The 13,577-nt window shown below is 41.1% G+C and overlaps 1 protein-coding gene across 2 annotated transcripts in view; it reads left to right on the top strand.

Annotated features, from left to right (window-relative positions):
- Positions 1-3,130: 3,130 nt before the first annotated feature.
- Positions 3,131-13,577, top strand: part of SNX4 (sorting nexin 4) — a 32,937-nt gene continuing 22,490 nt past the window's right edge. The window contains exons 1-4 of one of the 2 annotated variants that reach the window (XM_066190299.1): positions 3,131-3,310; positions 4,293-4,408; positions 12,838-12,976; positions 13,075-13,203. In XM_066190299.1, the coding sequence (XP_066046396.1) occupies positions 3,167-3,310; positions 4,293-4,408; positions 12,838-12,976; positions 13,075-13,203 (528 nt within the window). In that variant the 5' untranslated portion in view covers positions 3,131-3,166. Of the gene's footprint in view, positions 3,311-4,292; positions 4,409-12,837; positions 12,977-13,053; positions 13,204-13,577 lie in introns of both variants that reach the window. The other variant, XM_066190298.1, reaches the window with a different exon arrangement.

The following is a 13,577-nucleotide window of genomic DNA, read 5'->3' as shown; positions in this document are numbered from 1 at the left end:
GTGTTGCAGGATAGATGCAAAGCAGAGCCATTGATTTAGGTCTTTTCATTCTGGTTCTCAGTAGCACGATGGCTGCTGCCAGTGGTTTTATTATCTTTTAAATCTAACTACTTCTAAGAAGTTGAAGGATGAAGAACTCGAAATGAAGATACTGATAAATAATGTTGTGACAAAGGGGAAGATATCTGAAATATTTCCCATTAATGTGTGCTTTGTTTTTTTTTTTAAGGTGTATTATTTGCTGGAGCAACACAGGCTGTTGAAAGATCCAATAAAAACACGTAACATTACAAAAAACACCAGGAAGGCAGTTTATAACATAATATATCTTGCTTAGCTTTCTTCAATCAAAAAGCAGTTTATCCAGTGTAACAGTAGGATTAAAACAAAGAGATTTACAGAATAGAAAAGATGGAGTTTCCTGTTTTCCAGAGACTGTAATGGGAGTCAGCACAGCTTCAGAGACTGAAGGGACTTGTAGGTAGGAAGTTGAGTGGAGTTTGCCTTCTTAAACTTGAAGAACAAGGGACATGCTGCCTAGTGAAGATGCTGAAGAGCAGGAGAGTGTCCTGGTCAGATTAACCTGCAGGAGACTGGACTCACATCCTGACAAGAGGGGGCCCAGGGAGACCCTGGGTGCATGAGTGGTTGTATCTAGTTGGGGGGAAGCACTACAGCTTATTTTGACCAAAGTAGCACAAATCCTGTAGTTCTCCTGAGAGCAGCACTGTGGTCTGAGAAAATACTGTTATCCCACTTTGCAGGCTGAGGTGGGGAAACGTGGCTCAGGAAGAGGACTTTGCTGGAGGCTTTGGAGTTTATGGAAGATCTCTTCATTGCACACCAGTTTTTTCAAGACATCTCACTCTCCTCTGAACTCTCCAGGCTGTAATGTATGTGAGGGCTCCCCAGGCTCCCAATCATCTTGATTTAGGCACTTCTATCACTACCCTCATCCTACATTTAACTATATAATGTTTAACTCTTCTCCACATCTTTTAGTAGAATGAAGACAATTCAAAGGTGAAAACAGTTTCTGAAATTATAGAATGTTAGACCTACAGTATATTACTGTACTTTATTGATAATATTGTTTCCATAATAAAAACATTTAGTACAAAGCATGATATCCTGCATGAGTTCCACATAAATATTTCCATTATATAACTGATAGGGATCAGAAAAATTTCAGTATGCACATGCTGCAAATGCAAGTGTAATTGATACAAGGTATGTATCTTGATGTACATCTTGAGTAAACACAAGAAAACCATAGCTTAATGAAAAACAGACTGTGTCTTACAACGTGCAATCGTGCTTTTACATCTAAACTGGACCTTGGGTTTAGAAAACAAATCTTAAATCAGTCCTATTCAGAGGACAAATCACAGTTCACATACTTGTAAAAAACTTTTGTTTTAGGAAAGCCTTTTGAGGAGAAGCTTGGGAAACTCCATACAGCTACAGTGGTGGAGGGGTGGGAAAGGATAGATTGAGGTATCAGTTCAAACAATCTGAGGAAAAAGTTGAATAAACATTGAAGACAACAGAATAGAAACCAGACGCCAAATATTAATTCATGGGGTCTTCAAAGGGGATTTTGAGATTTATTTTAATTGTTGTTGAAAGAAAAAGATTAATTTTTGGATGAAAAATGTATGCAAATTCATCTCTGGTCAACACTAAAAAAAAATCCCATTTCCTACACAAAGCAGAAAAAAGCAAAGCAAAGAAACCCATAATATCAACTCTGTAATCCTCCAAAGTGGCCTTTAACCTCAGTTTGAAAAGAATAGGAAAAGAAAGAAAGCTACATAAGAATAATAAAGAATGTAGTGCCTGAATCAAAGGGCATGAATCTGATGCAAGAATGGGAAATCTCAAGGGCTGATGTGATATGTTAAAACAGGGAACAATGACACTGAGTGTCCAAAATGGTATTTGAAGAATGAGGAATAAGTAGGAAGAACCTCTCCATCCAGTTTGCCAGTCCCACAGGGACTGTGTAGGCACCATGGGATCATGAGGGAAGAAACCCAACAGTGAAGATGTGTGCATATATATATATATAAATCTACCGTGTGTGATGTTCTGTGGGGGCTGAAGGCTGGAATTCCTGAATGTCTCCCAAAAAAGACAGACAGGGAATGACAGAAATGCACAGGGAAATTTGTTCCTGTTGAGTGAGAAGAGATGGGACTGCTGGGGCTTTCATTTAATAACGTCAAAGGCTTCCCCAGAGCTGAACTTAGCAGAATTTACCTACTCCAATCCCTCCTGAGGAAGCGTGGCAGGATGAGACATCGTTGGGTGCTGCCCAGCAGAGGTGGTTGGCAGGAGAACGCAGCTCTGGATGTCCAGCCACTGTTGGGAGGGAGCTGATGGAAAAGGTTGGCAGCACGGAGGGTGAGGCAAAGGGAATACGGCACGACCGAGTCCTTCACTACTACTAAAGGGGTGAGTGGGGAAATAACAGGCTGGTGGGCTTTAAAAAAATAACCCGAGCTGCCTAACGCTAACAAACATCCTGTGGGAAAGTTAATGGCTGCTGAAAGAGATTCAATAAAGGAAAGTGACAAATCTTGCTGTAGACGAAAGATGTGAAAACATCTGAACTATTTCCCATTAATATGGAATTTACTTTTTGTTTAAGGTCTGTTGTTTGCTATTACAACACAGGGTGTCAAAAAAAGCCAACCAACCAACCAACCAAGAAACAAGCAGGAAAGGTTCACGAGAAACTCTTTGGTGACCTGAGAACTAAGAGGGGAACAAGGACACAAACAAATTTGAGAAATAAACATTTACGGCTGTAAGAGCTCGGGTGAGGGGCCGGGGGAAGCTTTGTCCCAGACAGGGACAGGAGGCTCAAGGCTGCCTGTGGGCGAGCGGGGCGCAGTCACAGCGAGGGGCGTCCGTGCACAGGGGCACGAACGAGCCCTTTCGGGCACCGGGGTGGGCAGGACGTCTCCTCAGCACCCCCGATCGAGCCCCTGCACGGGCACGGGCGGCGGCGGAGGCTGCGGGGCCGGCCGGCCTCGCCGCCGCCCTCCGCCCTGGCCCCCGGACACACCCCGGCCCGGCGCGGCTCTAGGACCGGCCACGGGCTTGCCCGGAGCCCGGCTCAGCGCCTGCGCGCAGCGCCGCGGCCGAGCCCCCGATCCCCATGGAGAGCACCGAGCCCGAGCCGAGCGACAGCCGCCCGCAGGAGGAGGAGGAGGAGGAGGAAGAGGAGGAGGAAGAAGAAGAGGAAGAAGACGAGGAAGAAGACGACGACGCCGTCCCGCTCCCGGAGCAGCCCTTGGCCGCGGTGAGGGTGCGGAGGGCGGTGGCGGAGGAGCAGCGTCCCCCTCCCCGGGCCCACGGCCTGCTCCGCCGGGCGAGCACCGGGCTTTCCTGAGCGCGCTGCCCGCGCCGGGCGGGGAGGGCGCCAGGGCTCGAGGGGCACCGGGGCCGGGCGCTCGCCCAGCGCTGCCCGCCGCGGCGGGAAGGGGCTACAGGTGGGACGAGCCCATCCTCTGCTGCCTGGGGCCGAGCCCTGCTCAGTGCAGCACGGGGCAGAGCTCTGCAGAGTGACCCTCTGAGCTGCGGAGTACTCTTTGCAGCCCCGTCCTGGCCGCTGTCAGAGAGCTTTGTGCACCCTCTGTCCTCGTCCCTGGTGTCAGATTATTGTTTATTATTATCAATTATGTTTTTGTCTCCCCCTCCCCCCTTAATTTCACAAGTGACTCCCCCTCCCCGCTCAGTGCAGCTCTTCCTTTCCATGGTGGGCGTGTGGTCCTTACTGATTTCTGGCGGCCAGAGTGTAAAAGATAACGATCCTCCTCTGAGAGATTAAAAGAAAACATCTTGGTCCGGATATATTCTGTTTCCTGTGAAAGGGGTGAGGTGGCTACATGTGTCCCGGGTGTCCTGAGGAGGAATTCGCTGGTAGTTGGGAAGTGTTTGGATAGAAAGTACTGAGGCTTGTTTGTTTTTAAAAGCAGGATTACTTTGTTACCTGGAAAGAACAGTATTTTTATTTCTGTATCCTCCTGGCTCAGGTTGGGTTTTGGTGCCTGAAGTTGTCAATTTGTTGACTTACCTGTTTTCCCCCTAAAGCAGGTTTCCAGTTGTCACTTGCAAATGTGATACAGAACATAGGTATAAAGCAAAGCCCTGTCAAAGCCTTTATCCCAGAGAGACCTGTCTTATTTGAACAAATGTGGTGTGGGAGAAAGGGAGGCAAGGTTAGTAGCCTTTGCCTTGTGTGGTTAATGTTACATGAATCTTTATTTTCCTCTTCTAAAAAGATGGAAGACTGTTTGGCAAAGAAAATGGAAATCACGGTTTCAGAAGCTGAAAAACGGACTGGGAGGAATGCCATGAACATACAAGAAACATACACTGCTTACCTCATTGAGACTAGGTGGGTGATGAGAGCTCAGTCTCAGGAGTACATGGATGTGCCATTCTAAACAGATTTTCCCTCCTTCTACCCCTAAAAATAACCAGGTACAGTTGATGAGAAGATTTAGCTGTTTTGTGCTTTGTTATGTGGTTAACAACCCACTCTGGTGGATCTTTTCCTGTGAAAATTTGGCAGCTGATCTCCAGTTCAGTACTAGCGCTGGTTTTGTGTAACTATGTACTGTAGTTCTTCATTTGGAGCTAGGTGGAAAGATGTGTGTTTGAAATTTGCTGCATTAAAATGGTGTCAACAACTGCTTGGTTATTTCTTGGACATAAGATGGCCAAATTTATACGTGTATTTGTGAGATTATATGTGAGAGAGGTCCAAAGTAACTGTTAGGCGGGCTTGAGATGATGAGAAAGAGAAGATAAATTAAGACCACACTTAAGTCATGTGATCAAAATTTATTGCTCAGCTTATATTTGAAGTGTTTTGCTTGATCTGATTACCACACACTCCTTGTAGAAGGTTTAAGGGTTAGAGTTAGTTAACTATTTCCTTTCTTCATGCTAGCTTGAACTTTCACTGGGGAACTTACTGCTCTCAATCTTCTTGTGTTAACAAGATTAATACTACTGGTATGATAAACATTCTCAGTACCACAAACACACAACTTCAAGTATTGAGTAGTGAGCAAAACTTTAAAATCCCTTCTAACTTATCCTTACTTCCCAAACAGTAACAGATGACTCTTATTATGTGGGATCATGTTACTCAGCTGAAGCAAGAATTTCAAAATTAGACTTGGTTACGAGTTTTGTTTAGCTCTTCTTTCTATTACTAGTTTTAACCTTTGGGCCTTGCCGTTGGAATTGTCTGCTCTACAAAGAAAACCTACTGAAACAAAGCAGTTGCATTTTGCAAAGGCACTGAAGAGTTCAAACTGAAATACTGTCACATAAGCCTTCTATCTGCTAGTTAAAAGGCTTCTTAGCTTGTTTAGCTGATGGACACACCAGTCACACTGACTGCAGGCCTGCTGGGTTAAGTTAACTGTATTTTTGCTAAACTTAAAGAACAAAATCCAAAATAGACATGTATTTTTCAAATATTGTAGCTCTTTGACAGTTGCTCAGATGCTTAAAAATACTTCTGTAGTGTATTGATATTAAAGATCACACCTTTTCACGTAAGTAGTGTTATTTTTATTGTAATGATATTTCTGAAGGAAAAGAGAAGAAAATTGGAATCATTGGGGCCTAACTGTGATATGAAGTGTACTCTGGGGGCAGATTTACACAGCCCCAGAACATGCTGACTGCATCTCCTTTTCCAGTCATCCTTGCATTACTTTAGAGTTGCTCCCACTGGTCTTTCCCAGTTGTTCTTTCATAGTTGCAAAACTGTACTTTGCTGGCCAGATTGTGTTCTTTCATTAAAATTTATTTTACTCTGTGGTCAGCAAATACCAAGACCAATTACATGTTTGTCACAGAGCAATTGCAAATGTGGGTTTGTCACATCTCTAATAAAATAGGTTCTCTATTCCTTTTGCTGAGAAGGCAAAATTTCTTGCAAAAATATAATTGGTGGCTAATAAATGTGCTTCCTGCTGAGCCTGTAGCTGTAGGTGGGCTTCACAGTAATTTGTCTGTGGGTAATAAGATATTTTGTAGCTGAAGAATAAAACTGTTTATAGTAATATAAAGGGAAGACCACTTAATAATAGTTGCATTATGTGTATGTGAACTGGGGTTCTGCCTTTACTGCTATCTAGGATTTAATTTCAGTTTGAATTGAGGAATTCTATCTGGGTGAATAAGAGACACAAGATGGATACAATTATGACCATGGTATATTTGTTATAGAACAGGAGTTGAGTGCTTAAACCTTTAACACATAAGTTTCACTGGTGCTGGTGAAAATGTTTTCAAAAAGCAAGTGATGGTGTTACGTACTTTTTAAATGAGAAGATTTATTGCTAGACTCATATTTTTGTGTGACTTTTGTTGATTTTTTTATTAATGTGAAATTACACTTTGATGTAGATATATTTCTTTGAGACGAACTCCATTGCTGTAGACTGCAGGGTGTCAGCAAATTCCAAGGGTTGTGCTTCCTGAAAGCATCTTCTTGCTTTAGACCTTTCTACATTAGCTCATTCAATTTTTTTATGATGAGCTGTTTCCATGCAATTAGTCATGGTGTCAGTTTGTTTCACAGCTTCTGTTAAACGATACAGTTATTTAAAAATTAATCAATTTTTATATTCTCCCTGTGAGAACAGAGGTCATTTCTACCTATTTGTGGGAAATGGCATTAAGGCAAGTACAAATTCTTGAGATGTGTAGCTAAATATTCCTTCTTGAGATGTGCTCAGCATAGAAGTGGCAAATATCCAGGATCTTACTTAAACCCAGACTTGCTTGTTAGAATTTTAGGTACCTGCGTCTTATATCAGAGTCTGCATAGAACTACAAGAACTCAGAATAAACTCCTGAGGCTGACTCCTGGCTTTGTATTTGTTATTTTTCTTGACAGAGCTGAAAGTTAATCAGAATGCAGAGCATCTCTAAAGTGCTCTGTGGTATTGCACTTTTAATTGTAGGACATACAGGGAATTCCTTTTTTTCCTGGTCTCCTTTAAAGTAAACAATTTCTTCTGTAGTAGTAGGACGCTTCCATTTAGTTCACTTTTCTTTCATCCCTGTGACTATTAGATTTCTATGCTGGCCTTCCCGATCAAGCAATATCATGACTAGCATGTATTTTTTTTGCTCTGCTTTCAATGTTTCTGGCTTTAGGAAAAAGTAGCACAAGTTTGTGCAGCCTGGTATCTGACCACTTAATAGCAGAACCCTGGTTTCCAGCCCTACTAGTCTTCACTTCTTGCAGTAATTTGACAAGGGAGCTCATTTTATTTTGTTTTCACTCCTGCGGTATGGCTAGGAAGTTACTAGTCTTATTTCTGTTTTCAGTATTTGGGAATTTTTCCACTACTTCAGTTGATATGTGTGTTATCTTCTTCTCTGTTAAGACCTTGGATTGCCTGTCCAAAGTGTGAGAACTTCTAAGGAAAGTTTCTGTGTGAGAAATGAACTTGGAAATCAGTGGCTGGCCAGGCCACAGTTCAGTGATAGCAGTGCTGCATTGGGGGATTTCAGGAGTTTTTACATTTTAACTTTGTTACTTTTCGTTCAGTACCCTTCTCAAAGTTTCCTGTTTCACACTGGGCTAGGTGAAAAGCCCAGGCATGGGTTTCCTGAGAAGAGGCACAGGATGGATGCCCACAGAGGGGTGTTGTCTTCTGATAGAGCAGTAAAGGGCAGATTTTGGCCAATGGGGGTCAGGAAGACTTGTCCAAAGTACTCCAAGGGAGGTATGAGGGAAAAAGTCTAAATTCAGCATGAGCTTTAAACAGGGGGTAGTTGAGAGGTGAAAGAAGACAGAGAATTTGAGAACTTAGTTTTCTGTTGGCTTTTACTTGATTGATACTATCGATCCTTCATCTTCCTGAAAATTGTATGTTTTAGTTAAATACAGTAAAGTGGGTGACAGTATTAAAAAAACCAAAGAGTCACCTGGCTGTGAAAAATCTTCTGGCAAGAGAAATGCCTCCTTGTCATACGGATGGCCAGGTAGATGAGCAATTATTAGACATCAGCCATCTGAGAGGCCTAAATACAGAGGTGTATTTCTAAATACAGAGACTATTTCTAAATAGCTGTTGGGAAAAGTTGCCCTTCCCTCTAACATGGTGTTCCTCTGCACAGGCAGTGAACCTTGCCCACTGCAGGGAGTGGAAGTGTCACTTCTCTTACGCTGAAAGGTCGAAGGTTGAAAGCACAGTTACTGCTTGTGCCATTGAAGAGGTGATTGCTTTTACAGGGAAATAAACCTGTGTATTTCCTTCTTGTCTGATTTAGTGCTTCACAGCCATTTGTCTTTTTATTGCATTCAGAATTATTTAATGGCTCATTTAAGATAATTAGTTTTAAATGGGAAGTGAGAGGAGGTTAATTAGATGGACTAAAGTTTTCACACTGACACTTTGAATTAAGGCAAATAAATGAGACATGGAGTAATGTAATCTTTGAATTGGTTATGATAACATCAGTTATAAATGTAAAAGCTGAAGGTTTCAATTTTGTCTTTTTAATTTTTTCAGGCAGGTTGGTTTGTTCGATGAATAACTTGCATTGTTAAAAGTGTACTTAAAGGGGAAACATATGGTTTTCCTGCCTGAAGACTGTACAAGTATTATATTGTGTTTTTAAAACCAAAACAAATTGAGAAGTTTGACTCGATGTCAACAAGTGATTATAATCTTAATTGAAACTGGTCTGCAATACTTGCATTTAATGGGGGAGTTCATAACATGGTCTAAAAAATTAGATGGTAGTGAAGGTATTAAGTGTAATGAGTACCTTTGTGGATTTCTACTTCCTTTCTGAAATGGTGTTCCTGGGGAGGAAATGCTCTTGTAATTGGTGATATTTTATGACCTCATATGTAACCAGGTGGAGACATTTGTGGTGTGATTAAAAAAAAAAAATCTCTCATCTTGGTTGCCTGTCCTAAATCCATCCATGCAGTTTTAAACTCCTATTACCTCATTTAAAAGGCCATGGTGCTGACACGGGCTCATAACTGAGGGCTGTGCAGTGCTTTCCCACCACAGCTTTGCAAAGAACTTTGCTGCTCCCCTCCTTTACCCACTCTGCAGCATTGTGTGCTCTAGAGAGCACAGCCTGGGGGTTTACTGTAAGCCTTGGTCTAAGGGGGAATCTGCAGCTGATACTAATAATTTCAAAATATCTTAAATGTATTCAAATCAATTAATTAAAGAAGCATGGCTCCTTTGTTAGCTGCTACTTAGGTGCCCTCCTGATGAAGATAAAAGCAGCTGTAAAAGGCACTGTTTGCACTTCTGAGACACTGAGAATAAATGCATGTTAAAATAAAGGAAACAAGTATGATCTGAGATTAGAATAATGTCAGGCTGCTTAACGCACACTACGGTATCAGATGCTGTCTAGTTAAGAAAGAATTAACTGCACAGGCAGGTTTGACCTTCAAGATTCTCTGCTAGTAATTTAACGTTTTTCTTCAGGGTATAGTGTGAGATTTTTGTGTCCCTCACAAGGGTTGTAAAGCTTGATTAACTGAGACTAGGGGAAGCCTAGCTGTTGTCCACAGATGTGAATTGTCAAAATAAATTGACAGTAGGCTTTAGATGTAGTAAACTTCCTTAGTGTCTTCAGTGTGGGCAGGGTAGATGCAGTGAGTGGTGTGAACTACTCTGCTTCCTTCCTCCTGGAGTTCTTGAGGCCCTGTGTGGGCATAAAACTTCAAGTAACGAGGTAGTGGTTTGTGCTGATGTAGGACTAGGCTTCTCCATAAAGCTGTGGTCCTTTCCTGCTGAAGTGTCATGCTCCCAAATGACCTTTTAAAAATTTTGATTAATATTTAGTTTTCTGCTTAATGTGCATGGACTGAGATGTTACTACCGTGTTTTGTTTCTTTTTAATAACTGATGAGTTCTTATTAATTGTAGCAAATACAAAGCTGATAAGCAGGCATATTCAGAAAGGGGTTTTATTTTTTTTTTCTCAGTTAAGGCTCAGCATGGCCTTTGCTACTCCTACTTCCTAATTGACTCTGCCAAACAATTACAGAGCATTATAAGCATGATTTACAGTGGACCATTTTCCTGTCGGAAGGCTGGCACAGCAGCATCTGTGTCTGCTGCACAGATGTGTCCTCCTGGGATGTGGCTGGGTTCTCAGGGCAGTCCTGACCTGGTTTTCTTGTCTCCCTATTTATGTTTGCTTGTGCAGCCTGTTCTCAGGCAGGGTCCCCATAATGCTATCATGTGTTGATGGTAGCAGTCTTTCTTAAGGTTTGGCAATAACTCATGTGGAAGTCTTGAATCCCATGGTGTAAGTCAGTGCAGCTGGTTGGTAGGCTGCTGAAGCTGAAGATAAAAAGGATCTGTAATTCTGAAGTACTTTTATGTGAGTGTCTTGAATGGCCAGATTGTTTACCAAACCCTGCTGGGAGTTTCTCCTCTAGGAATGTAATGTTTGTGCCTTCAGCTTTTGACTAAACAATTAATCTTTTGAAGCATAATAGCTCAATTACTTATGTATTCAAATTTGCCTCTTACTCATCCATAGTTCAATCACTAGATATCTGCTTTGAGCTGAAGTGTTCTTGTAATATTTAAATGGTGCAGCAGTTAGTGTGGGGAGGAATGCTGCACAGCCTGTCAGTCCAGGCTGGGCTGAGCTTACCCTCTTCAGAACTCAGTATTTGCAGGTGCAGCTTCATTGAATTAAAACACTCTAATAGGGAAGAATTCTGTGGGATGCTGGAAGTGTGAATAGTGGTTGTCAGCAGTGTGCTCACCTTTTTCTCTTGAGTCGCTCTCAAATGGTTTTAATCTGCAACAGTTTGTGTTGTATACTATGAATTTATCCCTATTTCTTCTTATTTGTGAAGTCTCTTTTTCCCTATAAATTCAGTCACCTGGAATAAATGTCCTTTACCCAAGGCATGGGTAGATACTTTTTAACTTAGTAAGGTGGAACAATTTTTTTTTTGTATCTTTTACATTCTTCTGTATGACATTATTCTGCCTTAAGATGTAACTAAACCAAACCCTATTGCAAGACTGTTCCTCTCTAGTGAGAGTTCACAAATAGCAACACCTTGTATTTTGTTTAAATGTATCAAATAATTTTGGTATTGCTTTGGACTGGGATTGTTTGTTTTTCAGTAAGATCATGAGAAATCTGACCTTGTAGGTTAAGAATAGCTTAAAAAATTATCAATAATTTGTGTGCTACTTAGATGTTCTAAAAATTCAGAAAATTCTTATGAATTTAAGAACTGTAAAGCCTGACTTTTGCTGGAAAAAATAATGTAGCACTCTCTTCTACTAAGTACCAAATGAGTAAGTACTTGTAGTTCATAATTCATTGTTCCCAGTTCTGAGTTCTCCAGCACCAGAAGGATGTGGACTTACTGAAGCAAGTCCAGTGAAGGGCTGTGAGGATGATTATGGGCTTGGATTGTCTGACCTGCAGGGAGAGGCTGAGAGTGATATGCAAGAGACAGCTCATTTTAGCAGTTATGGATCAGTACCTGATGGGGAGGTAAAGAAGCTGGAGTCAGACTCCTTTTGTGGTGCCAAGAGAAGGCAAAAGGCAGTGCCCACAAATTCAAACATGGGAAATTCCATGTAAAAGTAAGAAAACCTGTTTATAGTGAGGTTTGTCAAACATGGGAGTGGATTGCTCAGTGTGGTGAAGATGGTGGTCTCAGTACTTGGAGATACTCAAAACCCACTTGGGTGTAGCTCAGAACATCCTGCTTTGAGCAAGGGAATTGGATCACAGAAATGCAGAGGTCCCTTCCAAACTCAACAGTCAATACTGTTCCATGTAGGTTTATGCCAGTGCTTTGTGTGCTAATTAGTCACATTAATGAAGAATAAAGTAGATATAGACATCACTGTGTTCTGTTAAGTGCCTTGTGTGAATTCTCTCTCTGTGTTTGTTCTGGCATATGTTAACTGCTGAAAGTGTTACTACCCAATGCTTATTTTATGATATTGCAAAGTATTACTGTTGCTTTGAATGTCTTGTATGAAAAATATTTTTTCTAATCAAGTTTTTGTATTACTTTCCAGTCCTACAATATCCAATGATTTCTCCTTTTACAGTGACATAAAATCCTTTATTACCTAGCTAGGTCATGTTTGGTTTAAGCCTTGAACGGATTTTTTAGGCACATCAATTTTGTGCCTGCTTGCTCTAGCTAGTTCGTTACATTTTTATTCCTTAAATATAAAAATGTGTCACTTTGAACAAAAAAAAAATCAGAAGTACTTTGAAATTTGCTCTTTTTCTGAAAATACCCTTTAAAATATCTTAATATTTTTAAAGTTGTATTTGTAACTATCAACTGTTGTATGCAAGACAATTTTTATCCTCTGATGTGAAGACTTTCCCACTGAATAGTGAATTTCTTCTTACAGTCTTCTTTATCCTTCAGGTACTAATGAAATTTGGCTGACTTTGAACCTTTCACTGTTCCAAGAGAAACAGGGCTATTTCTGTAGTGGTGCGGACTAAGCCACGTGTGTCTCTTTACTTGATTGTGACCTACCTGTTTGTTTTTGATGTGTAAATGCATTGACTTTTCCTGTATTACTAGCAAATTTGAGCGAGGAAGAAATTTGAGTGAGTTGAGACAGAAATTATAAATATTTTTAAATTAGTAAGTAGATGCGAAATTAATTAAGGTTGCTTTAGGTGATGGGCAAGTCATGCAGTAATCACTACTATTCTTGGGGCCTTTGGTCTAATTGCGCTGGTGGTTTTTGAGGGAGTAGGTGGTAGCTCAATAATGTTCAAATTTGCTGCTTTATCTTTCAGAGCTGTTGAGTCCCAGAGTGAGGGACAGTGTGCCCCAGTGGAGTCCCTGTGGCGACGTTACAGTGAATTTGAGTTGTTGAGGAATTATTTGTCAGTTACCTACCCACATATTGTTGTTCCACCTTTGCCAGAAAAAAGGGTAAGGAAACCGAAACCGTGGCTTGCTTTGTTTTGTTTGCTTTTTAATTTACTGTTGACACTCTTCTGTTTAACTAGGCTGACTTTGTTTGGCATAAGCTATCAGCAGATAATATGGATCCAGATTTTGTGGAAAGAAGAAGAATTGGTCTGGAAAACTTCTTGTTGCGTGTGGCTTCACATCCTGTTCTTTGCCAAGACAAAATCTTTTATGCATTTTTAATGCAGGTATAGTAAAGTTACTTCTGAATACATTATTTAGTGATTGTTTAATTAAGATAATGTCCTTTTGATCTTTTCCGTTTGACCCGTAACTTGTTCTATGTCAGGAGAAAAGATCGTGTGGATAAACTTGAGGTGGAAAAGGCTTGTCTAGCTAAAAGCTTCTTGACAGCAGCCTGCAGTTGTACAGTTGCCCTTCTAATCTACCTTATGACTTTTTTCCAGTCAAGTTGTAAGGCTTCTAAGAGAGAATTTCCACCTCTTTGGAACAGACTATTGGGAATGCATGTTGGTTGGGAGCTCTTCCATAGGACTAAAACTGGACTAGTTACCGTGCTATACTGCTGGCTGCAGGGACAGCAGTGACTTCCCATTCACTC

This window comes from Chamaea fasciata, unplaced genomic scaffold (genome assembly GCF_029207755.1).
Source record: "Chamaea fasciata isolate MVZ Bird 193981 ecotype frontalis unplaced genomic scaffold, bChaFas1.0.hap1 SCAF_8, whole genome shotgun sequence".
Taxonomy (NCBI): Eukaryota; Metazoa; Chordata; class Aves; order Passeriformes; family Sylviidae; genus Chamaea; species Chamaea fasciata.
The sequence above is the reverse complement of the archived record's forward strand: the minus strand, read 5'-3'. Positions and strand labels throughout refer to the sequence as shown.